Genomic DNA, 24,961 nt, shown 5'->3' on the forward strand with positions numbered 1-24,961 from the left:
ATTCACTATTTATATCTATCTATCTATCTATCTATCTATCGTTCTATCGTTCTATCTATCTATCGTTCTATCTATCTATCTATCTATCCGTTCTATTCACTATTTCTATCTATCTATCTATCTATCTATCTATCTATCTATCTATCTATCTATCGTTCTATCGTTCTATCGTTCTATCTATCGTTCTATCTATCTATCTATCTATCTATCTATCGTTCTATCTATCTATCATTCTATCTATCGTTCTATCTATCTATCTATCTATCTATCTATCTATCTATCTATCTATCTATCTATCTATCTATCTATCTATCTATCTATCGTTCTATCTATCTATCTATCTATCTATCTATCTATCTATCTATCTATCTATCGTTCTATCTATCTATCTATCTATCTATCTATCTATCTATCTATCTATCTATCTATCTATCTATCTATCTATCTATCTATCTATCTTTCTGTCTATCTATCATTCTATCTATCTATCATTCTATTATACTATCTATCATGCTATTGTTCCATCTATCGTTCTATCTATCGTTCTATTTACCGTTCTATCATTCTATCTACCATTCTATCTATCGTTCTGTCTTTGTGCTTCTGTCTTTCTCACTCTCTTTCTCTCTGGATCAAGGGGAAAAACAGTTTTAGTATGACTCAAATCCAGGTCACAGAGAGCCATGGCACATATGCCACAGCCCCTCAATGAAGTCTCATATGAATCACCACTGTTGAGGCATCTGTACAGAGAAGAGAGAGCACTTGTTCCTTCATGCAAAGACCAGTGTATAATGTTCTTGTCCGATTGCATCACCCTGTTAAACAAGAGATGAAATCACACACACAGAGGGACGTCTCTGTCGGCTATTTTTTTTAAATAAAATGAAGTGCTTTGCATTAGTGATGATATGTCACCTTTAGGGTGAGGAAATTTCTGTTTCAGTTTTACATGAAAAATACTAGCAACAAATGATGAGGCCATTTTATGACATTTGGTTTAATCTGTTTTGTTCTGCTGAAGCAGACTCAACACTATGCTGTAAAATACAGTCAGTATATTTTATGTGACTGAAGTGTCACAATATAATAAATGATACAGTTCTGATTTTGTGGCCTATAAATTTAATGAATCGGTCAAAATTACTAATTCAAAATGAACTGAGAACTGACTCTGTATTATGTGTACTATGTAGTGTTGTTATTGAGCGGTTGCTCATATCATGTGACAACATGTAGATAAAAGTTTCCGTTTAAAACCAGATTTTCCTACCATTCAAAAGTTTGGGGTTGGTAAGAGGTTTTTTTTTTTTTTTTTTTACTCAAAGCTGAATTTTCGGCATCATTACTCTCTTCAGTGTCACATGATCCTTCAGAAATAATTCTAATAAGTTTATTGATGCTCTAGAGACATTATTATATATTTTTTGTAACAAAATACATTTTTTACTTTCACTTTTGATCTATTAAATGTGTCATTTCTGAATAAAACTATTAATTTCTTTATAAAACAAATCTCACTGACCCCGATCTTTTGAAAAGTAGTTGGTTTGATCACCTCTTAAACCAGCTTAAGCTTTTATTCTCAGCAGGGTTGTTGTTTTGTACCAAACGTACTAAAAGAGCTGCTAATAGAATCATTATGGAACAAGAATCGTTAAATGGAATCTCTAAGTAACTTTAATTCCGTTTGATTCCCATTCTTATTTCCCCTTCTCTTCATTTCTCAAATGGTGTGACAGTGAGGACTGGCCGCTGCCTTTTATACAGACAGTGTAACTGTGTCTGTATGTGTGAGATCACTTCAAAGACCTCAACTTCAGAACCTTAAACCCTCACAGGCTCAGAAAAGAGAGTCTCTTCCCATTTCTTTTCTTCACTGATCACTCCATCCCTCTGTCCCCTGAGATCCCCATCTTCAGATACTCCAGTTTGTCTTTTAGGAGACAGAATGGGTCTCTGGGGGGGGAGACGCTGAGCTTCACACACTGCTTGCGTGTTGCCGGCTACACGTTAGCGGTTGCCTTAGCGCTTATGTGTGTCAGCCACGGGTACAGGCTAACACTGCTAGCACATCCAGATCAGCGAGACAGACAAGCTGTCACTCACTGTCACATGCTGGCTGTCTCTCTGTCATACATACCAATGCTGTTCGCACATACAAACACACTCCGCCCAGAAAGAGAGAAAAACAATGCAATAGCCGAACGTGTGCAATAGCCGAACACAAGTGAGGAGAAGTACTGCTGGAGATTTCAGCTATAACCAGCATCAGATGGTTTAATGTGCTTTGTAATTGGTCATTGATGGTCAATAGGTGAACTAAACTGGAGTAGATGGTTGATTAGATACAAGCTAACAGGGCTGAGGTTAGGCTCAAATTGTTTGTCAAAAGTCTGGCTACACGAGCGTACGATTAATACTGTTGAACTAAATTCAGTATACGGTCTATTATAGTACTGCCAACTATTTAAGATAAGCCGCCCTATTTGGCATGTGCAGTGGTCACTTTATGTGCCGTTCAAACAATTTCTTCCAGTCAGCAATAGTAATCCATGTTTCAATAGTAATCCATGTAATCGGTATTTCGCGTGAGGGTGAAATATTTCCCCGCGCAGAATTCGCAGAGGGTTCAGGTTGGTCACACAGATTTGCTTGTAAACGTTTTGCTTGTAAACTTTCAGTGACTGTACCTTAAGTAGGTCATAATAAGCTGCCAAATGTATTGCATTTACGCTGATAGTCAAAAGTCCTGCTTTGTGAGACTTAGCTAAGCTCAACCTTAGCTTAGATGACCTCTTATCAGCAACAAACCATCTACCATTTTCCCAAAACCAGACTGACCACCTCAAACTTGTTTGACCTGATTTTTCTTTTTTTTTTTTTTTTTACCAGCACGCAGTGGAAACAGAATGTTCCTCTGTTCTGTTTCCCTCTGTCTTTCTCCATCTATTTTTTTTTCTCTCCAACTTCTTCCGTACTATAATGGCCTCTCTCCTCCTCCCAGCCTGTTTCTGGTTCTCAGAAATGTATCTGCCAAGCCGCATGGTCCCACGGACTGTAATCAGTGATTGGCAGCTGGATCTTGATGGATTCAGTGAGTAGAAGCGATAAGTGGTCAAGCTCTGTGAGAGAGAAAGAATAGCTCGCTCACCGGATTCCCAGCTGAGCCAGGACTAGCCCCTTTAGGTTCAGAGAGAAATCACCCATTCCTTTTCCACCATTTTCCTACTCTCTTTTTCTCTCTTCTTCATCACTACATCAATCTGTGTCTTTTTTAACTCCTTTTTCCTCCTTACAGCTGCAGAAGACTCCAGTGCACTTTGGAATATGTTCAAAATGGCATACTAGCATACATCTTACTGCACAGTATATACTACATAGGCCGATATACAAATATAGTATGCACACAGCTTGCAGTATGCAGCGATTTCAAACCTTAACACACTAAATCATTGTCACGATTATGTTATGAGTGGCATACAATGATCAGCTTGAAAATAATTAATTAGTAAAATAAAATATTATTTGACAGTCTGATCAAAAATGATTGACAAAATGAAAAAAAAGATTTTTTTTTTTTTTAATGAAGACCACTACTACACTACACCAACTTTATGCTTTATGAATTGCAGCCTGACACATTTCGCAATGCATTACAAATTAAATAGATTTTATGTATTAGAAGCGTTTGTGTAACCGATCCTACTTGACCCGCTCCGAGTGGGATTCGAAACGGGGTCTCCAGCGCTGGTGGTGGGCGTGATAACTGCGTAGCCTCTAGCGTCAGTCGCTAGCGCGCCTTTTGAGAACAGGGGAGTGAGGTTTACATGCACAGCTCTAACTGGCCTATGTCTATTACACTCACCCCCCTAAACCTCACTCCCATCCGGGTCACGGCACAAAATATATAAACAGTCCCACTCGGAGTGGGATTTGAACCAGGGTCTCCAGCGTTGGAGGCGGGCATGCTAACAAGGACGCAGCCTTTGGCGTAAGTCGCTAGCATGCCTCTTGAGGCCAGGGGGTGAGATTTACATGCACAGCTTTTACTGGCCTACGTCCGTTACACTCCCCCCACCTAAACCTCACTCCCATCCAGGTCACAGCACCAAATATAGCCAGTCCTACTCGACTCGCTTCGAGTGGGATTCGAACGATGCTGAAGACCCGCATTTACTAACACCAATTGTCAATCGCTATCGCACCATTTTGGGTCTAAACAAATTTCGCTATAACACAACCTTGTAGCAGTGCTAAGAACTTGCGTTGCGTTATGAATTATAGCTTGAGACATTTCACAATGCGTGACAAATGAACTAGAATCATTTGCATTCACATACTAGTTCATTGTACATGTTTGACCTAAAAATGCTTGTTATAACACAAACTTGTGGCAGTGTTAAGAACTTTTGTTGCATTATAAATGAAGGCCCTGACACATGCAATGTGTGACAAATGAAATAGAATGTGCGTACAGGAAGCAGTTGCATTCACATACTTGTGCATTGTACTTTTTGGGCCTAAAAATGGAAGTCCAGTTCATTGCATTATGGAATACATTATTGCACACAATGTGCTCTGTTGCACACACTTTGGCAAATGAACCAGGACATCCAGGTACTTCAAGCGTAATTTTGCATACTGCGCACAGTGTACATACTGCATACTGCAAAGCTAGTATGAGTACTATGCCATTTCGAACATACCTCATGTTCTCTCTCACAGCAGCCCAAAGATGCAGAAGTGCGGATAGAGGAAAGACAGACGGATGGAGGGGAGAGGGGGCAATGGAGGGGAAGCGAAGGGGGGCGGGGTCCGTGTGACTGGGTGAAGTGTACGTGTGTCATGTGACAGGAAGAATGTAAGGGGTTTCACGAAACTTTGTGAAAGCAGTTGAGGCCATTCTCCCCTCTCATTACTCACTCGAGTCATCCTCTCTGTAAAGAGCGTACATCACACTGACAGAATGCCATGATTTGAGAAAGGATAGCCTTTTATTTAATCTCAATTTTCTCTTTTTTCCTGCACCTGTTTTTCTTTCATTATCTTCACTCTCTCTCTCTCTCTCTCTCTCTCTCGCTCTTTCTTTTGCTCTCCCTGTCTTCTCTCTCTTTTTTCCGATGCTTGAATAGAAGTGGACCAAAAAGGTAAAGACCACAATGAACATAAAAACCACAGCTCGCTCCGCCCGCCCTCCTCCTCCCCCCCTTCCTCTTCCGTTTCCTTTCCTTCCCTCATCCCCTTCTCCTAACCCAGCACCTTGTGTAGTGCTCATGTTTGATGTTTATATCCCTCCTACTCTCTTTCTCTCTATTGTTTTCTCTCTTTCTTTTCTCTGGCTTATAACCGAACCTCCTTCCAGATTTGGTTCTTGTTTCAGATAACACAGACACGCGCCATCATATGTACGGTCCTGCATACACGCACTAATCCCTGTGCACAGAAGACCTCATGCATGCATATCGAACGCGCACGCACGCAACTCTCACTTGAGGAAAAACAGCAGAACTCCACCAGCTGTCTTGCTAAAAGTTCCAATTAAGTCTATTTGAGAAATTAATAACCATCCTTTAATCTGATCACTTCTACCCCAAGGGAAACACGCTCTCCGACTAAATGCGGCACATGTACGCGTGCACGCGCTCTATTCTTTCTCTCGCGCGCGCACTCGCACAAGCCACTTTACTTCGAGCATTTCTCCGTTCTACTTTTCTGTTGGACAGGAAGTCATTTCTCCCACTAAATCCATATCCTCAGCCGACACGCGCACCCATCTGTGCAATTCCACCCTCTCTCATGCACCATCATTTATTCATTCCTCTATTGTTTGCGATTAATTTTGTATCTGTCCTTCCAGATCCAAAGCGACTCCTCCATACAGTTTGAGACCTTTTTTTTTTTTCCAGACCCTTTTTTTTTTGTTTGTTTATGTCTTTCTTCCTTCCTTCAGGATAACCCTTACGTTTTGTCTGTATGTTATTTTGAATTAGAGTAACGATTTGTAGAGCTGGTAACTGCCCGACCCCCCTTCCAAATGCTCTCTCCCATTTCCAGGTGCTTCAATGTCTCTCTTTACAAGCTTTCTCTTTTTCGCCATGTCACGTTCTCTCTCTTTTTTCATCTGTATTCTGGTTCCCCTACTCTCGGTTGATATCCTTCCAAATTCTCATGTGTTCATCACAAGCAGCCACAGGTTTTCTGAGCCTACCTCAGACACTCCCTCCTCTCTAATTTGTTTTCTGCCAGTGGCGTCATTCTTCTTTTTAATCCCTTCTGTTTTGTTGTCTGCTCTTGGACGCTGCTCAGTGGCGTCTGTAGCAGTCGCTCCCTCCCTGTGGTGTGTCCGCACGTGTCCAAAGGGGAGGGTATGGCGACAGTTGGCATCTCTGTAAGATGGCTGCTTTGTTAGGCAGAGCCGGTTCCACTCACACGGCCTCTCTCTGTGGTGCCAATCACCTCGCAGCCTGATTCAGTTCAGCAAGCCAATCACGGAGATTTGGGGCTGCTGTACTTGATCCTCTTGCCAGTCTCCTGAGGACTCAGTTTCAAACTTTTACAAGACTTGAACCGAGCTTGAACCAGGCATAATTCAGCCCCATTTCATCTACAGCGAGCTATACGATTTGAACAATCTGTCCCAAACCCTAGTGAGCTGTCTTGTATCTGCTAAGGTCTCCACATAGGCAGCAACTGTAGTAGTACATCACAGTCTTGAACATGATTTGCTGCTTGCTATTGTAAGTCAATCGCAGGTGGTATAAGGAGGGTATATATCAGGGATGGGAAACGTCGGTCCTGGAGTGCTGCTGTCCTGCAGAGTTTTGCTCCAACCCTAATCAAAAACACCTAAACAAGCTAATCAATGTCTTTAGGATTATGAAGGCCAAAGCCACATGAACGCAAGCCTGCAACCTTAGTGAAAAAAAAGCATAACCTCTGCTAACAATGTGGGAAGGAAGGAGACAAGATTTTTTATGAATGTCAATGGAGGAGAGCCTTCACCATTCTGAATATACTGCTTTTGTGGGGAAATGGCTTATCATTTAGAATCGACAGCCCATCAGCTAATCTTCAACATGTTTGGTCTTAAATAAATGCTGTTTTATAAGAGAAGTCACGGACAATAGTGCGGCAGGTATGATTCAGTTTACGGCACTTCTCATTCATTTCTATGGTATCCGCAAAAAGTGATCGACTGTCGGACAACTCTGAATGAAATTCAATGACGTCAAGGCTGTAATGTGATTGGTTATCATGTGATCCAAGTTAGCCGTTACGCTTTCTCCAGTGGTAAAGCCACAGACTCTTGTATCTCCCAATAATAAGACCCTCTCTGCTAAGGCTACAGGCAGGTGAGTTGGGGCTAAACTCTGCAGGACAGCAGCACTCCAGGACAGACATTGCCCATTCTTGGAATATATCCATTCTAAACAGGATGTAATAGGTACCTTGAAGGGTTAGTTCACCCAAAAATAAAAATGATCCCATAATTTATTCACCCTCAAACCATCCTAGGTGTATATGACTTTCTTCTTTCAGCCAAACACAATCTGAGTTATATTAAAAATATCCTGGCTTTATAATGGGAGTGAATGGTACTATTTTACCATTCAAGCCCCAAAAAAGTGCATCCTTCCATCATAAAAGAAATTCATGCGGCTCCAGGGAGTTAATAAAGGCCTTCTGAAGCGAAGCGATGCGTTTTTTGTAAAAAAAAAAAATTTTAAAATCCATATTTATAACTTTATAAACTATAATCACTGGTGGAAGAGTGACCTCTGACCCGACACATGTCACATTGATGAATGCAGAAGTGCAGAGGAAAGAGCAAAACAAAACACAGATCACAAATTATAAGTCTAAAGTGGGAATTTTTACAGAGAAATGTCGGAGGAGCTTGAGTTTGTTGCCCAGCCCTATTTTTTTTAACCGTGAGAGGCGTCTACTCTCTCCTAAGCTTACGCTACTTCTACGTCATACATCGGGTCATAGTTCACTCTTCCGCCGGAACTCGATTCACGTTCGGCCGTTACCTGAAGCCAAGTGATTATAGTTTATAAAGTTGTAAATAGGGATATTTTTCTTACAAAAAGGAGTCTTTTTGCTTCAGAAGGACTTTATTAACCCCCTGGAGCCATATGGATTACTTATATGATGGATGGATGCACTTTTTTTTGGGCTTCAAAATCCATATAACCATGCACTCCCATTATAAAGCTTGGAAGAGCCAGGATATTTTTAATATAACTCTGATTGTGTTTGGCTGAAAGAAGAAAGTCATATACACATAGGATGGCTTGAGGGTGAGTAAATTATGGGATCATTTTTGGATGAACTAACCCTTTAAAATAATCATACCAACCCCAAACTTTTGAACATTTAAGTCAGCTAACAAACATAGACTAAAAGCTACAAAAGTGCATTTTTAAGTATGCTTAATTATTTTGTACTCCTCAAATAATGTGGCCAACAGGGTGCAATCCCATGCTCCAGGCCTTTTTTTTTTTTTAAATAATGTATAAATCGCAAACAATAGTAAATTCAAAATGTTAAAATTCTTCTCCACGTTCACATTACCATAAAATTTGAAGTTTGTATTCTGTGTTTTGAGCCAAGAGGTCAATTTTTGACATTGGAACCTCTGTTGGTTAAATGCGTTTTTGTTATACGAATTAGCTGATCAGAGTTCACTAAACTTGAACTTTAGTTTGCATTCCCACTCACCCACATATGCATGGATATGAATGGAAATTAACATCAAGTCCAGTGTGGTTGTACATTAACACTCACTCACACATACTATGCAAATATCACTTGAGACTTTCACAGACCTACAACGTTTACCGTTACCATTTTTGCTAAGCTAATGACACAATACTCCAGTGAACAAAAAATACACATAGTCTATTTAATACTTTTCAGTTCTATAACTGTATTTATTACTCAGGTCTCTGGGTTACTCCACTCTGATTTGTGAATTGTGATATTCTGTGATCAACTATTTTTATGCAATTATGCTAATCTGAATTATTGACTTGCACCAGGCAACTGATTTCCTACATAGCTGTGCTAGTTTTGTCTCTCGTAGCACTTTGCAGTCAATACTTCAAGTCCATTTATTGATGTATTTGTTAAGTGTAATACGCTGAATAATACACAGTTAGCCAGTCGTTATCACAAAATAAATCCTGACAGGGTTATCAGGAGGACCCTGACACAATTGACATTTCTTTAGAATTTTCCTAAAGCTCATTGCAATGGATATGGATGTGCAATTTACACAGCCAAAATGATAGAATTGTGTCACAAAAATGAAACCTACAAATGTCGTCTAGATAGATAGCTCACCTAGGGTTTGGACTGAGCAAATCTGTTACCTTCTGCCCATTTTTTTTTTTCGGCCCTTTACATGTGTATTTTCCTGACTGCACCATTCAGAAACACATGTGTGTGTGTTTGTGCACCCTGTTCTGTCTCTGTTTTTGTGGGAATGAGTTCTAAACCTGTTCTGAGACCTGCACCTGAATCTTCCACTCCGCTGACGCTGACATCAGTTTACACATCTTCGATGTCGGCCCTCCATTTTGTTTCCTCCCCATGGTGCTGTTGGCGAGTGTTGTAAGAGTTCTGCCCTACATTTCAGAGTGTTCTTACCTGCAATCATGCCACAGCGGACAGCCAGACCCCCCCCCCCCCCCTTTCCCTTCTTCCGCCGCTTTATCTGTCCTCTCGCTCTGCTGCTAATTATTTTCTCTATCTTCTATCTATTTCATTAACAGTTAACAATTATTTTCATTAACAACATTGTCTTGACCACCCACCCGCCCAGTCTTTGTTTATTAACTCTCGGTGGTTTAAGGATCGATTAATTGTCTGATTATGGAGTCATGGGAAGTGCCTCGATGCTGTTGTGCGCAGGGTTTGTCTTTGTTTGAGACACACACACACACACACACACAGACTTTTTTCTCTCCTCTTGGCTAGTGTTAAAGGTATAGTTCAGGTAAAAATAAAAAGAAGTTATCTAGCAGAATCTCCAAGCTTCTCTTCTCCATAATAACTCAATGGTGACCACGGCTTTCCATTGGACTCCATTCACTGTCAGTGTATGGAAAAAGCAGTCTGGACATTCTGCTAAACATCTTCTTTTATGTTCCAGGTTTTGGATTTATTTATTTATTTCAGTTGCCGAAAATTAGTTTTAATAGTTTTACTTTTAGTTTAGGATAACCACTGGTTTCAACGCGGTGATTGAATGATCACAGAATCTAGATTTTTGGGTGAACTATCCCTTTAATACCTGCCAATATATCAAGTGTAATCCACGCACACACATTGTCTCACAACCTTGGCTGCCACTCGGCTGGGCAGTAAGGGAGATAGAAGATTGTCTGTGCGCACTTGTGCATGTGCATTGTTAAAGCTAAAGAGCCAAGCGCACGCAGGTGGTCACGAATTTCAATGAGTGTGTAATGTGATGTAATTCAGATACAGATAGACTGTTCTGGACTGACAGCGCTGCTGTGAGAACAGACTCAGGGAACAGAACGTAAACCCTACATAAATATTTATATATTAAATTTTTCAGTTTTCTGTGACGGTTCTGTTTAGAGATTTATAGAGGGTTGGCCGATACAAAATATAATTAGCTTAGTATAAAAACCATTATGTCTATGAAAAATCCTTTGTAATGATAGGTGTACCAACATTTGTGTCCTGGCATTGTGTTGACGATTGTACAGGCATTCAAATTTAATTAAAACTGACATATAGATGGGCTTTATACAGTAAGCCTATGTGTGTGTGTTTTTGAAGGATGTGGATGCTATTGAGGTGTGTGTATGTTTAAGCGTGTATCTGTGTTTGCGTGTACATGTACGTGGAATAAACGTAGCACATGTTTTCTGTCTTGCTGCTAACCTCTTGCTGTCCAGGACACAATCTGGGAGCCCTTCTAGCCTTTATCAAATTAACTCAATCCTAATTCTCATTTCACAGGAATAACCTTTGACCCTTCGCCTTTTTCCATCCCTCTCTGCTTCCAAGCACACAGCAACACTTCTTACAACCTTTAACTGTCTTTCTCTCTTTCTCGCTCACATTCAGATGCACAAAACGGCAGTGTTTTACACCTACCTCTCTGTCTACATCTGTCTCTCTCTCTTAAAAACACACACTGATGCTCATCCACATTCTTAACGCATCACTGCTGACGTAGAAAATAAGCACACAACGACCCATTCAGATTTGAAGGGGATGCCCCATGCCACACAGAGCTCTGCCCCCTGTTGGCAGCACTTTTGTACCTGCCAGTAACAGGTGTAGGATTCAATTAAGCAGCATGTTCTCAGCAGTGAGGCCAGACAGTTAGACGCCACTGCGGGAAGGCCTGGAGGAGCCCTGACTCTCACACACACGCACACACACCTGACTACAAGCAGTAGTGGATGTAGTACTGTACATTCTTTTCCTCCTTCCTTTGTAGATTGTGCCTTAGCCAAAGCTGATGTTCACTCTCGTTTTTTTTAGACTCAAATATTATCTATAAATATTATGAATAGGCCTAATTATTTATGAGTTAAATAATTCATGTATCAGAGGCTGGCCATTCACAGAGTGCTGAGGTGACTTTTAAAATAATGTGTCAATAAAGTATCAACCTTGCCTCAGGTGTTGTGCCTAAATTAAGAAAGAACAATTGAGGCAATTATTGACACACAGTAAGAGTTCAGATCTATTTAGATCTAATGTGGAAAGCTTAGCTCAGATATTTTAGTCTTAGAATAATATTGAGATCACAAATCTGAGTCTTGATCGCAGACTTTGCTGTCTTACCGGAGGAAAATGTTACTGCACAGAGGATGCTCTTTCATGCCTCAGGAGACTTAATTGTGTTCTCTGATTTGTATTAACATGTCTAAATGGAGGTATTGAGAAATATTTGATGAGTTGGTGTTGAGTTCATATCTGATTGCTATATCAGATATTGCTGACATAAGAAAGTTTTATTTCTGAGAGGTCATGTTTCTGAGGGACTTGTTAGGGATAGTTCACCCAAAAATAAAACGCGCCCTCATGTCATTCCAAAACTGTGCAACGTTCTTCTGTGTAACATAAATTAGAAATCAATGGTCGCCAAAACTGTTTGGTAATTTTCAAAATATCTTCTGGAACTAAATGATGATAGAATTTTTCTAAAATAATAGACATAAATGAGACAATTGTGCACAAACAGTATCAGTATAAAGCTAAAAATGAATGTGGATAACTTTCAGATATTGGATCAGAAATGTTTGAATTCATATTTATTTTACGTTGGTATCTGAGCACAGTTTGAGACATTATTAAGATGTCTGAACTGTATAAGCTATAGACACGTGAGATTTCTGAGTTATTTTGTTCAAGTGAAAAGTCGAATCCCTAAACAGATGTCTCCATTTCATCTAATTACTTTCTAGGACAGTGTTTCTAAACTGGTGGGTCGCTAGATGTTTTGAGTGGGTCTTGGAAAGTGTGCAGTCAAAGAAACAACAACAGCAATAAAACATAATTCTAAATGTTTGTTTTGAATCGAGACTTTTATTTTGAAAGACATGCGTGAAAGCTGTTGACTCTTCTGTCAGATGCATTTTTACTAAAGAGTGCCTGAGAAAAACATGTTGTCCTGATTCAGCATCAGCATCTAATGTCATTTTCGTAACTTGTTACTAAATAAAAAGTCATTAAAAATTAACTTTCATGTCCAGTCAGATGTTAAACTGTGCTTGTAGTGCACTCTTTAACTGCGCTCGCTGTATATCACTTCACCAAATATGCGTATAAAGAGCAAAAGAAAATGCAAGCATGCAACAACATAGTTACATTGTAAATTAGTAAGTCATGAAATTACCAAAAAGTAGGTACAATACTTCAAACAAAAATGATTTCAATTGTGTACTTACATTATCTTAAATGTTTCCAAGAATTTGTAAATTCAGAGAAATTCATCATTTGAAATAGTGCCCGTCCCTTGTCACGTGTCGCCTGTCAATGACAATTGTCAATATCCGCATTATCCCTGGTTTCCGCTTGTACTGCCACAGTAACCATGGCGACAGACGTTGACAACTGCGTAACGTCTAGCGGCACGCTGTTGTTGTTTCGTTCAAACATTATGGACCATGGCAAGCAAACTTTGGGACAAAAGGTGAAATAAAACAAGGATCAATATCGGCGTGGCGTTTTCGAGATGCCGAGAGCTCCACGTCCGCGACTAACTTCGACTTGACAGAGTCAAGCATGTACTCTCTTAAATGTACTCATGTACTCTCGCTCTTGCATGTACTTTATTAGACAGATGAGCAAATGTTCATAAAACGAAACAATGTTATAAAGCTCAACATGATGAAATGTTAAGTTATGATCAGTATGTTGATCTAGCTTACTGCTAGTCTCATACAGCCAACAAACTAACACATAGAATAACATTATAACTTTCAGCAAACTCAAATGCAGTTTAGCATGATAGTGTAGACTAGGGATGCACTGATACCGATACCAGTACTCGGATGTCGGTCCGATACTGTGCCCATGTACTCGTACTCGTAAAACTACCCCGATACAACCGCACCCGATACCACTTTAAGGGGCCGTTCACATATCGGTTCTAAAAACGCGTGGAATGGAACCGCACCGCTTTCTCCTTCTTTCCTCAAGCACTTGCGCTCCCGTGGCGTATGTCGTTGCTATGCAACAATGAACATAGGCGCATCTGGAAAAACAAGCGCCGCACCGCATGCAAGTCGCGACCGTGTTGCTTCTATTATTTGAAATAACAAATTTGCACCCGCAAAAAACGCGATATGTGAACGGCCCCTTATGGCAACGAGACATTAGCCTAACCTCTTGTCAGTTGAGCAGATAGTCGAAGGAGGAGTAATGTCAGCCGTGTGGAGATATTTTAAGATAAGCGATGATGATAAAAGTAGAGCAGACTGCAAACTATGCTCTGCTAAATTGTCAAGAGGACGGGTGAGAAATAGCTCCTTTAACACAAGAAATTTGTATATACAAGTTGTATTAACTTTGTTACAGGCAGAAAGTGAAAAACATCTGATGAAAATAAAACATTGTTAGAAGAACTGTATGGTAATATTAATTACTCATATCTGTACTTGGTATCAGCAAGTACTGTAAGTACTTAATGTATTTACTAAGTAAGTAATGTAAGTACTTGGTTGGTCTGAAAAAAAGTGGTATCGGTGCACCCCTAGTGTAGACCAAGTGAAACAGCGCTGCGTTACCTCACAATTTTAATTTGTTACATAAACTGACCCATATGAGTAGTAATTCAGCACTTGAGGGTAGTTTGGTAGAATGAAATGTCCTCATTCCTTTATATCCGTGGGACTCGCGTGTGGCGCTGATATCTGTCTCTCATTAGCAATCGCGACCTGCTTCACAACACAGTCATGTTAAAAAACATGAATGTATTCACTTTTCCATAAACATTATTTCCCATAAACATTAATAGATCCATCGGTATGACGGCAAGTTCTATAATTTTGCTTATACACTGCATCATCAATTTACACCTTTGTTATTGTAAGAGGTTATCGACCCCTAGCGCAAAAAAATTACATATTATAGCTTCAATGTAACTGGTACTTCATATGTTAGCTGGGAAGGGTTTGCATGTGGGTAGGATGTTCATTCTATTCACTTTCCCAAAATACAGTTTAGGACTGTTTGGCCTACTTAATAGCCTTACCTTATATTGTTTATTCATCAGTGTTAGTCATACTCTTACTGTTTATGTGTATGTTAAGTAAAGTGGGACGCTTTAGGAAGTAGGAATTAGATCAAATGTTCAAAAAATATATATATTAAAAAAATTGTCACGACTTAATGACCATGGGAAAATGTAGGTCCCATGGCCAAACCAGTTGAGAACCACTGGACTAGGAGACAAAATTGAGATGATAAATAGATGTCTTTTGTGTTATTTCTTTCTGTCCTTAGGGTGGATAAAGGGAACAGTAAAGGTGACTATGAAAACAACTATAATTTTAATAATAGTTCTGTCTATAGGTAAAAATCTCTAGCACTATGAACGACAGCACACAGAAGCCCAGCCCATGTTGCGTCTTTTAGTGTTTCATAGAAATGGAGGTGCTAATTCTCTTCTTACTCAGGGTTTAAACAGTAGGGAGTTGGTTTCAGTCCTAGGTAAGTGTGACTTACCAGGACATTGTTTTTGCAGTGAACACCACAAGATATCGAGGTGAGAGCAGTATAGTGACCTCAGCCTGGTGTAGATTGACAAGGATAATTGCACACTGTGTGTTGGTCATTTTTCCAATAGTTTGGTATAGGATTGTGTTAAAATTCTTGTTTAAGAAAGAGAGTGAACCAGAGCTCAGTATACAGTAGGGAACTGAGCTGCCAGAGAGCACAGGTCGGGTTTAATGAATTCTCTCAGGTCACACTGTGTGTGTGGGAGTATGTGTTTCTGTGGACTGAAAAGTCCCACACATACACACTCATTCCTATCTCGAGCCTCTGTAATTATCATATTCACCATAATAAGCCCTTTGTTACATCCCTAATAAAGGAAATAAAGAAGCTCAGGTCTAGAAAGACATCTAGAAAGAGAGAGCCAAAGCCTTTATCTTAAATTAGAGCATGCTGAGCTGTTTGTGGATAGCAATCGCTTGAACGTTGACAGCACAGCAGCTGGAGTCGATGCAGGGCGTGTGTGTGTGTGTGTGTGTGTGTGTGTGTGTGTGTGTGTGTGTGTGTGTGTGTGTGTGTGTGTGTGTGTGTGTGTGTGTGTGTGTGTGTGTGTGTGTGTGTGTGTGTGTGTGTGTGTGTGTGTGTGTGTGTGTGTGAGTTGCTTGTATCGCCCTCCATGTAGTTGAGCAGACACTTGGACAGACCTCCGGGAGCTTTTCTCTGTGTAACCTAGATTACAGCCTCTGGCATTAATACTGCATAAAGAAAGCTTTAACCCTGTGACACGGCATGGAGTTTTCAACCCGATGTGCTAGGCTCAAATATTACTTCCTCCATAGACTCTGACTCACTGTCTATATAGGAATGACCCCTCTTAGCCTGTTCTGTTCAATGACTGTTTGGGGAAAGCGTGTGCTTGTGTGTGTCTGATGTTGCATTTGTCCCAAATTCCTTTGAAACTGAGGGTACTCGTTCTTTGTTTTATGGGTCACCCATATAGAACAGGTCAATATAGTGTGTTGCCGCTCCTCTCAGGAAGGCACTGCCTCCTTGCTCTTAGATGAGTCTATTAATATGCTTTAGTTAAGAGATTCTGATTTGTTTGCTCCTCTTCAGTTCTTCTTTTAAATTGCCATTTTTCAGTGACAAATGGTATTAGTAGTCTAAATACTGGTGGATGTAACAGGATTGTCTTTGTATTTTGATGAGAAATTGTCAGACAGAGGTGGTTTCAATTCCACTGTATTGGACCTGTAGAGAAAAAGTGGAATTTAAACCACCTTGCTGCTTAACACAAGCTGCTTTATGCTGGTTTGGTCTGGCATAGTGTGAGGATAAGCATAGCGTGAGGATAAGCATAGACATGTTGTTTAACAGCAAAACTATGTTGGTGAAGCTGGATGATGGATTATGATCTTTCTAGTTGATTGACCAAGATTGTGTAAGCTAGTCTGTTGTGATCACCAGCACATGTGTGAAAGTTGCAAGTGTCTTTTGTACACGACTTGCGTTCTAATATTTGCCCAGTTTGACAGAACTTTGTGTTTAGGTACTGTAAATGCCATCTTCAGACATTAACCTAGGAAAACCCTGCTGAAAAAAAGCCATCTTACGGTGATCAGTCTGTTTTTAATTTTAGAACATGAAACCAACTATCATGCTACAAAAACCAACTTCAGCACCTTAAAATTGAAGGCTGTTTATCATCTTGACCAAGATGGTCTGCCAGGGCAAAAGCAGGTTCTAAACCTGTGTTTCCCAACCCTGTTCCTGGAGGCACACCAACAGTACATGTTTTCGAACTCTTCCTAATCAACCACACCTGATTCAATCATCAGCTACTTATAAACTCCAAGACCTGAAATGGATGGGTCAGATTAGATTTAGGCTAATGTGACAAAAAGTGTACTGTTGATGTGACTTCAGGAACAGGGTTGAGAAACCCAATCTATACTTCCTTGACTAGCTTCGACCATAGCCATGCAGTTTACCAGCTGGTGAAACTATTCGTACAACATGATCTTTCTGGTTAATCTGATTGAGCGAGACAGTAATGCTGGTCAAGTTAGTTATGAAGCTTGGTGAGATTAGCACCTAGCACCAAAATGGTGAAGCTATACTCATTTTCTTAGCAGGGCATTTCTAAGAAGAGTTAGTGCTTATTTCTTCCACATTATGATTATGGGATTTTTTACTGCTCCTAAAGGATGAAGACTGCACTTGATAGGTTAAAAACTAATTTATTTTAACCTGAATGTATTTATATAGCTATTGACCAAATTATAACTATTATCTGTAATGTGGTGTGCATGGATGTGTGTATCTGTGTTCATGTGTATAATTTACTAATTACAAAAATCATTTCAGTTTGTCTTTCAGTTTCTCATTGTTGGTGTATATGTGTGTGACTGTGTAGCAACAGTAAGTACTGGCTGTCTGGGACACACATAGCCTATGGCAGGAAAACCCCACTAGCTTAACCCCCCCCCCCCCCCCCCCCCCCCCACCACCACCACCACCACAGCTGTCCCTTGTGACATCACAGTACTGATGATGTCTGCTTTCTTTTTCCATAGACACCCCCAGCTCCCTTTCCCTTTTCAAGCAGTAGCTATATTCTCTCAGGTCCAATACCTTCTCAGTCTGAGAGTGAGAAACTGCGTCAGCCAGCTAATTCACACCAATCCCAGGTGAACGACCTTGTTCAGAGTACAGAGATACATAGATACAGATTGGTGTGTGTGTGTGTGTGTCTTGAACAAGTACACCTAGCACATAAAAGTTGAGCACTGCAGTTGTTTTTGTACATGACTGGCATCCCAACATTCATCCTTATTCAACATTAAACACACACACACACAAAAAAAAAAAAAAAACATTTTGACATTACAGCAGTCCTTTGTGTCAGAGCAAATACCAACTTTATACAGAGGCCCAGTCTCAAATGGCACATTTAATGTGGTTTACATTAGTTTTCTATAGATAATAGAGTAGTCCACTGGTCATTTTAGGTTTCAAAAGGGTCGCAATGCGTGGTCCCTTTAAGGCTACTAGGTACCCTCAGTGCTTACTTTTGCAGAGCCTCCCTGCACTGGTGTGGACTTCCCAGTGCAATATTACCCAACAGCCCATGTGTTCACATATATATTTAAAGGGAGACTGCGGGTACCAATTGGGCTATTGATGTAAGAAAACTCTGCTGGAAATTCAGTGACATACCAGTTGAAGGTGGACAGGCTGATTTGTTGCTGGATTAAGTGATGTACTAGGTCTAACTTCCTTGTTCAAGATGGTCTACCGAGTTTAAATCAGGTCCATTCGTTGATGGTGCATCTGCTGAATCACTGTTTTCCAACTCTGGGCATGGGCTACCCCTAAACGCTGCACATTTTGACTCTCTAATCCAAAACACCTGATTCAACTCAGTTCTTGGGAGTGACTCCAAGACCTGAAATGGAGTTAGGTAAAGGTGACATCCAAAATGTGTACTGTTCTGGATAATCCAGGACTATGGTTGGAAAACACTGCGCACCATAAATGATCAACTTGGTCTGGCTTAAACAATTTGAAATCAGTTAGCATCAGAACCTGGTTTCCCTGGTGGAACAGGCCAACAGACTTGCTGCAATTCCAATGTGGTTTACCAGCTCTGACCAGCTTGACAAAGATGGTCTAGCAGCTTGAAACCAGGTACACCAGTCAGAAGTCCAGCTAACAAACCGTCTATTCCAATTTAGACCGGTTAATGACCACAAATGATTGGTCAATCTTGAAACAATGTAAAATCAGTTTCCATCAGAAGCTGGTGATTTTCCAGCAGGGAAGATGAAGTGGGGCAGGGTTTAAAAAATTATTCCCAGCAATATATGAGCACAAGCAGCCAGGATTGTGTCATCTCCCCTCACCAGCCTTTAGTCCGGTGTGCAGATACTTGACTAATGAACATTAACACTCTTTCATTAGAAGAATGGTCATTTATCTCATGTCCTCTCTCCCATTTCTCTCTTCCTCTTTCTTGCTGCCACATTCTCTTTCATATTATCGTCCCTCATGGCCTCACACCAACTCCCCTTCTTCCTTTATCCTCCATTTCTCCATTTGTCTTCCCATCAAATTTCTCCTCTTTTTAATCCTATCACACCATCATTCTGTGAATTCTTGCTGTCCCCTCCTTGTTATTTCATCTCTCCCTCTCTTTCTCTCCCTTTCTCTCTTACTTCTGCTCTCTCTCTCTCTCTTCCACATCTCCAGTCTTTGTATGTCCTGGGACTCTATTAAGGGTGCAGGCAGCAAGTTTGCTGCAGGAGGCGGAGCATCAGTCGGGGGCATGGTGTAAGGATCCCCTGCAGTCTGGTGACCGTCTTTACGTCATGCCCTGGACTCCGTACCGCACAGATATGTTGTACGAGTATGCTTCATGGGAAGACTTCAAGCAGAATCGAGCCACAACCACCTACAAGTGAGTGAGGACAACAGCTTGGGTCTACAACCAATAACCATCCCTGTGTACAGTCTACAAAATAATGTTTTTTTTTTTTGTTTTTTTTTAAAACCTTACGTTCAGCAAAGTGCTTTTGTTGTTTAGAGTTCTTGGGTTCTTAAGAAGGGTTCTTGAGTTTCTTCTTGATTTCACATTATATATTGACTACATTTCAGTTTAGCATATTGTTTTTCCATATCATTCATTGACAAGTATATAAGAATGTAGACTCCTGATTTCAGATCATGTTTATAAAACATGTCAGAAATTATAGAGTTTTTCATGTATGGCAAGTCATCTCAAATAACGCACTCTTCTCCCACAGGCTGCCAAATCGTGTGGATGGAACAGGCTTTGTCGTGTATGATGGTGCTGTTTTTTACAACAAGGAACGTACACGCAATATTGTGAAATACGACTTGCGCACACGTATCAAGAGTGGAGAAGCCATAGTCAATAATGCCAACTACCATGACACCTCACCATACCGCTGGGGGGGCAAGTCTGATATTGACCTAGCAGTGGATGAAAACGGTCTATGGGTCATCTACGCTACCGAGGCCAACAATGGACGATTGGTGGTCAGTCAGGTCAGTGTCACTGAACAGTCCAATTTAAGATATTGGATTTCAGCTGAGATCAGAATTACGGTTACATTGTAGCTATCTTCCATTTTCCAGATGTGGAGTAATCAAATTGTTTTGTTGTATCCAACGAACACAATTACAATCTGAATCCTTTTCTTTTCACTGTCTTTCAGGTTAACCCTTACACCCTACGCTTCGAAGGAACCTGGGAGACCAGCTTCGATAAGCGACTGGCATCCAACGCCTTCATGGCGTGTGGTGTTTTGTATGCCGTGCGTTCTGTTTATCAGGATGATGACAGTGAAGCGGGTGGAGATCTGGTGCTGTACGCGTACAACACCAATCGAGCCCGGGAAGAGTCTGTCCACATTCCCTTCCCCAACCCCTACCAGTATGTGTCCTCTGTGGACTACAACCCAAGAGACAATCAACTTTACGTCTGGAATAACTACAATGTTGTGCGCTACCCCCTGGAGTTCGGGCCACCGGATCCCACTGCTGGTAAGTGACAGAGAAAGAGCGAGATCAGCGGGAGGCAGAGGCTAACAGACAGTTTGATCTGTTAAGTGTCAACGTTCTGTTAGTGTTCCCCTCTGTGTCTTCAATACATTGTCTTTATGGTTTAATTAGCTATGGTCATTAGCGTTTTGTCAGATCAGAAAAAGATTTCTAATCAATTATTCATTCTCATCTTCTTGCCATGAACATTCTCTGTCTGTCTTTCTTTCTCTATCTCTCTCCCTCCATCTCTCGTTCTCCTCCTGTATTTCACGCTATCCAGTTCTCAGGGGGACTGTGTGAACATATAGTCATGCATTAAAGACTACCAAATGCTCCTGCTGCTTTAGTTACATTCTTACCAACCTTCTCATATTCCTTTTGCAAGACACATCAAACGTTTAGGATTTCTTTTCTTCTATTTTGTCTTCTTTTTTCATCTTCATCAAACATGTGCCGACATTCTCGCTGACTCCGTAGGTGTTCGGGAATCTGCTTCTCTGCCTATTACTCTCTTGTTGCCTCAGTTTCAATTTTCTTTGCATTCCTGTCTGTCGTTCTCTCTTGCTCTCAGGTCCTCTCGTCACCACCCAGATGAGCAGCAGCACCACCACCACAGCAAGACCCGTCACTTCCAGCTCCATCCCCTCAACCATACGACCACTTCCCCCCACCTCTCACCCGATAGGGGCCATCAACAAGGCGCCAGATCTGCGACCTATCACCGCCACCGTACCGGTGACGCGCAGACCCTTGCGCGTCCCACCCCAGGGCCCTGAGCTCCAAGTGTGCGAAGCCAGAGTCTCCCGAGGGGTGCAGTGGCCCGCCACCCAGAGGGGGGAGACCGTAGACAGACCGTGCCCTAAAGGATCATTGGGTGAGTTTTAGATGATAGTGACTGTTTGTTGAGAGATTATAAGTTTAGATGCTTTCACAAATGCAGCCCTTTCCATAAAATGAATGGCTTTTTCAATTAGAGGTCACATGTGAACAGGACATTTTGGGAAATACAGGTCTAGGAATTTCTTAGGATGAGAAGTATTAACATAAGTGGTGGAGTTCTTTTTCAATGGTGAGTGTGAACAAAGCCATAAAGTAAATCATTTGAGCATGTACAAGGTTATGATGCTCCGATTGTTAAACATCCTGTCTATAGGTGGTGGTGTGGCGCAATGGATAAGACACATGCCTTTGGTGTGAGAGACCTGGGTTCGAATCCACTGTGAGACACCAATGTGTCCCTGAGCAAGACACTTAACCCCTAGTTGCTCCAGAGGCGTGCGACCTCTGACATATATAGCAATTGTAAGTCGCTTTGGATAAAAGCGTCAGCTAAATGAATAAATGTAAATGTAAATGTAAATACCGGATGCAAGCAGCACATCAAAATTCAATTTCTCTAATTATGTTCTATCCAGGCAAATGACATCAAGTTTAATTGCATTTTGATGCTGATGTGATGATGAAGTTCACTTTACACATTCTACTATCTACAAGTAACTTTGCAACTACATGTCACCTAACTCTCATTAGAGTATTAGTAGACTGTCTGCTTAATATCTGCTAACACTTTATTTTGATGCTCCCCAACAGACATTCTATGAACTATAAGTAACTTTACAACTACATGTAAGTTCAACTTATTCTACTAACCTGAAACCTAACCATAACCAAACAGCCTACTACAATCTACTAATACTCTAATGAGAGTTAGTTGACTTTTAGTTGGCAAGTTAATTACAATTAGTCTAATGTCTAAAGTTGACCATCAAAATAAAGTGTAACCCAAAATCACAGCCCATCAGAACATATCTAATATACAGCTATAGATAAACAGCTATGTGGAGCAGGTTTTTTGAGTGTGGGTGGGACAATCCAATGCGACATCACTTATCTCTTCTATGGCAATCTGAGTCCTTGTTCTTCTCAATTGTGACCTTGTCACTTCATTTCAAGTGACGAGATCACAACTGGTAATAACACTTGGGTAATAACCACGACTCAAATTGCCATAGAAGAAATAAGATTTATTGCTTGACACAAGGGATGGGTTTCGACCAAAATCTTCAAGGTATGAGTTATTTTACATCATTATAAACGTATATATAACAATATAGTTATTTTTGCTGGAAATTCTATTAAAAAAATTTCCACCCACTGATATTTGCACGGATATCTACCAGGGTAAAAACATTACAGCAGAATGTCTCAGTGCTGTTTGATGTTTCAGCGTGTTGCACTTGATTACAACATGATGTAATGTCAGAAAGAATCACAGCTTTACAGGAAGGAAGGGCGCATGAGGTTTATGACATAAAGGTCACGCGATGTTTGTGGAGACAGCTTTTCAGAGAAGTGTTTATTTTGTTTGGTCTACTGGTTTATAGTATATGTCACAGTTTATGTACACATCTACAGTATGTGTATACGCCCATTTCTTTGTATGGAGAGCTTGCTTCCTTTTCCTCCTCATCTCAATATTCTCTCCAGCTGGCAGGTCCTCTTGGGAGTCATAGATAAAAGGCAGTCCCTTGCAAATGAAAGAGTGATCTTCAAACTCAGCAAGGGTTATCCCTGAGAAACTGCCGAAAATGAGCCGCTAGACAGAGTACAGACGACAACAACTCCCCCCCCCCCCATCCCCCATCCCCCATCCTTCGCCATACAACCGCTGCATCAAATGCCTCTTTCTTGTCGTGGGAGAAAAGCGTCTCCTCCCTCTGTTAGCATCTCTCTCTCCTAACCACGACAGAATGCTGTCTTTCTTCTGTCACCTTTTTTTCCCCATCACTGAAATGACAGACAAGTTAAATTAGCAGCGGCTTTAATTGGTGAATCCTGGCAGATCCTTCAAAGCCAATCTATAGTGGATGAAGGAGTGGAGAGGAGAGAAAAGCAGACAGCAGCTGAGAGTGTGAGAGAGAGAGAGAGAGAGAGAGAGAAAGCGAGGGAAGGAAAACTCCCGGTGTCTCTGATCTTGCTGTAGCTGCTGTAGTGCTGCTTCACTCCTCCATAGCTTTTCCTCTCTCTTTTTTCTCTTCCTCCCTCTCTTCTTTTGAGCTTTTTTGTGTTTTGGTTGCTGGAAAGGCCTGCCGTTTGTTTGATCCCAGCATGTTGTCCTCTCTGTGAACTCAGCTAACTAAACAGCCCAACTTAACTGAAAATGAGGAGTGGCAGAAGGTGTCTCCCTCAAGGTGTTTTCTCAGCATTCAGGAGTGCTGATGGGATGGCCGTGCCTAGTGTGTGATCTTCCACAAGTGTGTGCAAGAGTTTGCGATGGCGTTCATGTGTCAGCAAGCTCATTTCCACAGAAAAAAAATGTGTTTTTCGTGCAAGGTTTCACAGTGAAGATCTGAATAGCACTCTCTTTCTTTCTTACTTTCCACGGTAACTCAAGATTTATATTATATATTTTGTATGAGCCCTATCATACACCCGGCACAGTTTTGCTACTTTCAGCCCGACGCAGTTATCTTTTTTTCACGTCCTGCGCCACGTTGTTTAAATAGCAAATGCATTTGCGCCCATTTGTGCACCCATGGGCGTGCTGGTCTGAAAACGAGGTGCATTGTTGGCGCGTTGCTATTTTGAGGCAACTGAAATAGACTACGCCATTGAGCAACTGAAACCTGGTCTAACGTCAATGGCGCAGTATTTTTCTTTGTTATTTAAAGGGCGCTTTAGTACAACGCGTGTACACTCAGCTTATCACACACTCAGCTTATCACACTCAGCTTAAATCACACATTTATTTTAAAAATAAAAGGATTACAATGTAAAAGATTAATATTGTCTACATAAAGATATGGTGGAATCTGGCTTGTCCCGTAGATAGTCCGCTTGCACGCTTTAACCTTGTGCACAAGCATATCCGTTTCCTCTCTGGAGACGCGTTCAGTCTTTCCGCTTGCAAATTCCGCAATGTAAATAGCAATCCGCCATGGCGTGAGCGCAACTGGCTTTTAAAGGGAATGGGAGATGAGTCTCTGATTGGTTTATTGCACGTTATGCCCAAAACACACCCATTACTCATTAAGAGAATAGTGACAACCCTTTTAGACCATGCGCCGGGTGCGCCGACCATTTTTCCCGTCGTTAAACAAGCAAAAATGGATTCGGACACGGCCTAAGTGCACTTGCGCCATGCGCTTTAGACGATGCAGTTAGATTGTTAAAATAG

The 24,961-nt window shown here is 41.0% G+C and overlaps 1 protein-coding gene across 2 annotated transcripts in view; it reads left to right on the forward strand.

Annotated features, from left to right (window-relative positions):
* adgrl1a (adhesion G protein-coupled receptor L1a) overlaps window positions 1–24,961 on the forward strand; it is a 168,001-nt gene that overhangs the window by 107,943 nt on the left and 35,097 nt on the right. For both annotated transcript variants that reach the window (XM_079867774.1, XM_079867775.1), the window contains exons 5-8: window positions 19,468–19,675; window positions 20,022–20,286; window positions 20,457–20,784; window positions 21,356–21,658. In XM_079867774.1, the coding sequence (XP_079723900.1) occupies window positions 19,468–19,675; window positions 20,022–20,286; window positions 20,457–20,784; window positions 21,356–21,658 (1,104 nt within the window). The remainder of the gene's footprint in view (window positions 1–19,467; window positions 19,676–20,021; window positions 20,287–20,456; window positions 20,785–21,355; window positions 21,659–24,961) is intronic.

This window comes from Squalius cephalus (assembly GCF_949319135.1).
Source record: "Squalius cephalus genome assembly, chromosome: 1".
Lineage (NCBI taxonomy): Eukaryota > Metazoa > Chordata > Actinopteri > Cypriniformes > Leuciscidae > Squalius > Squalius cephalus.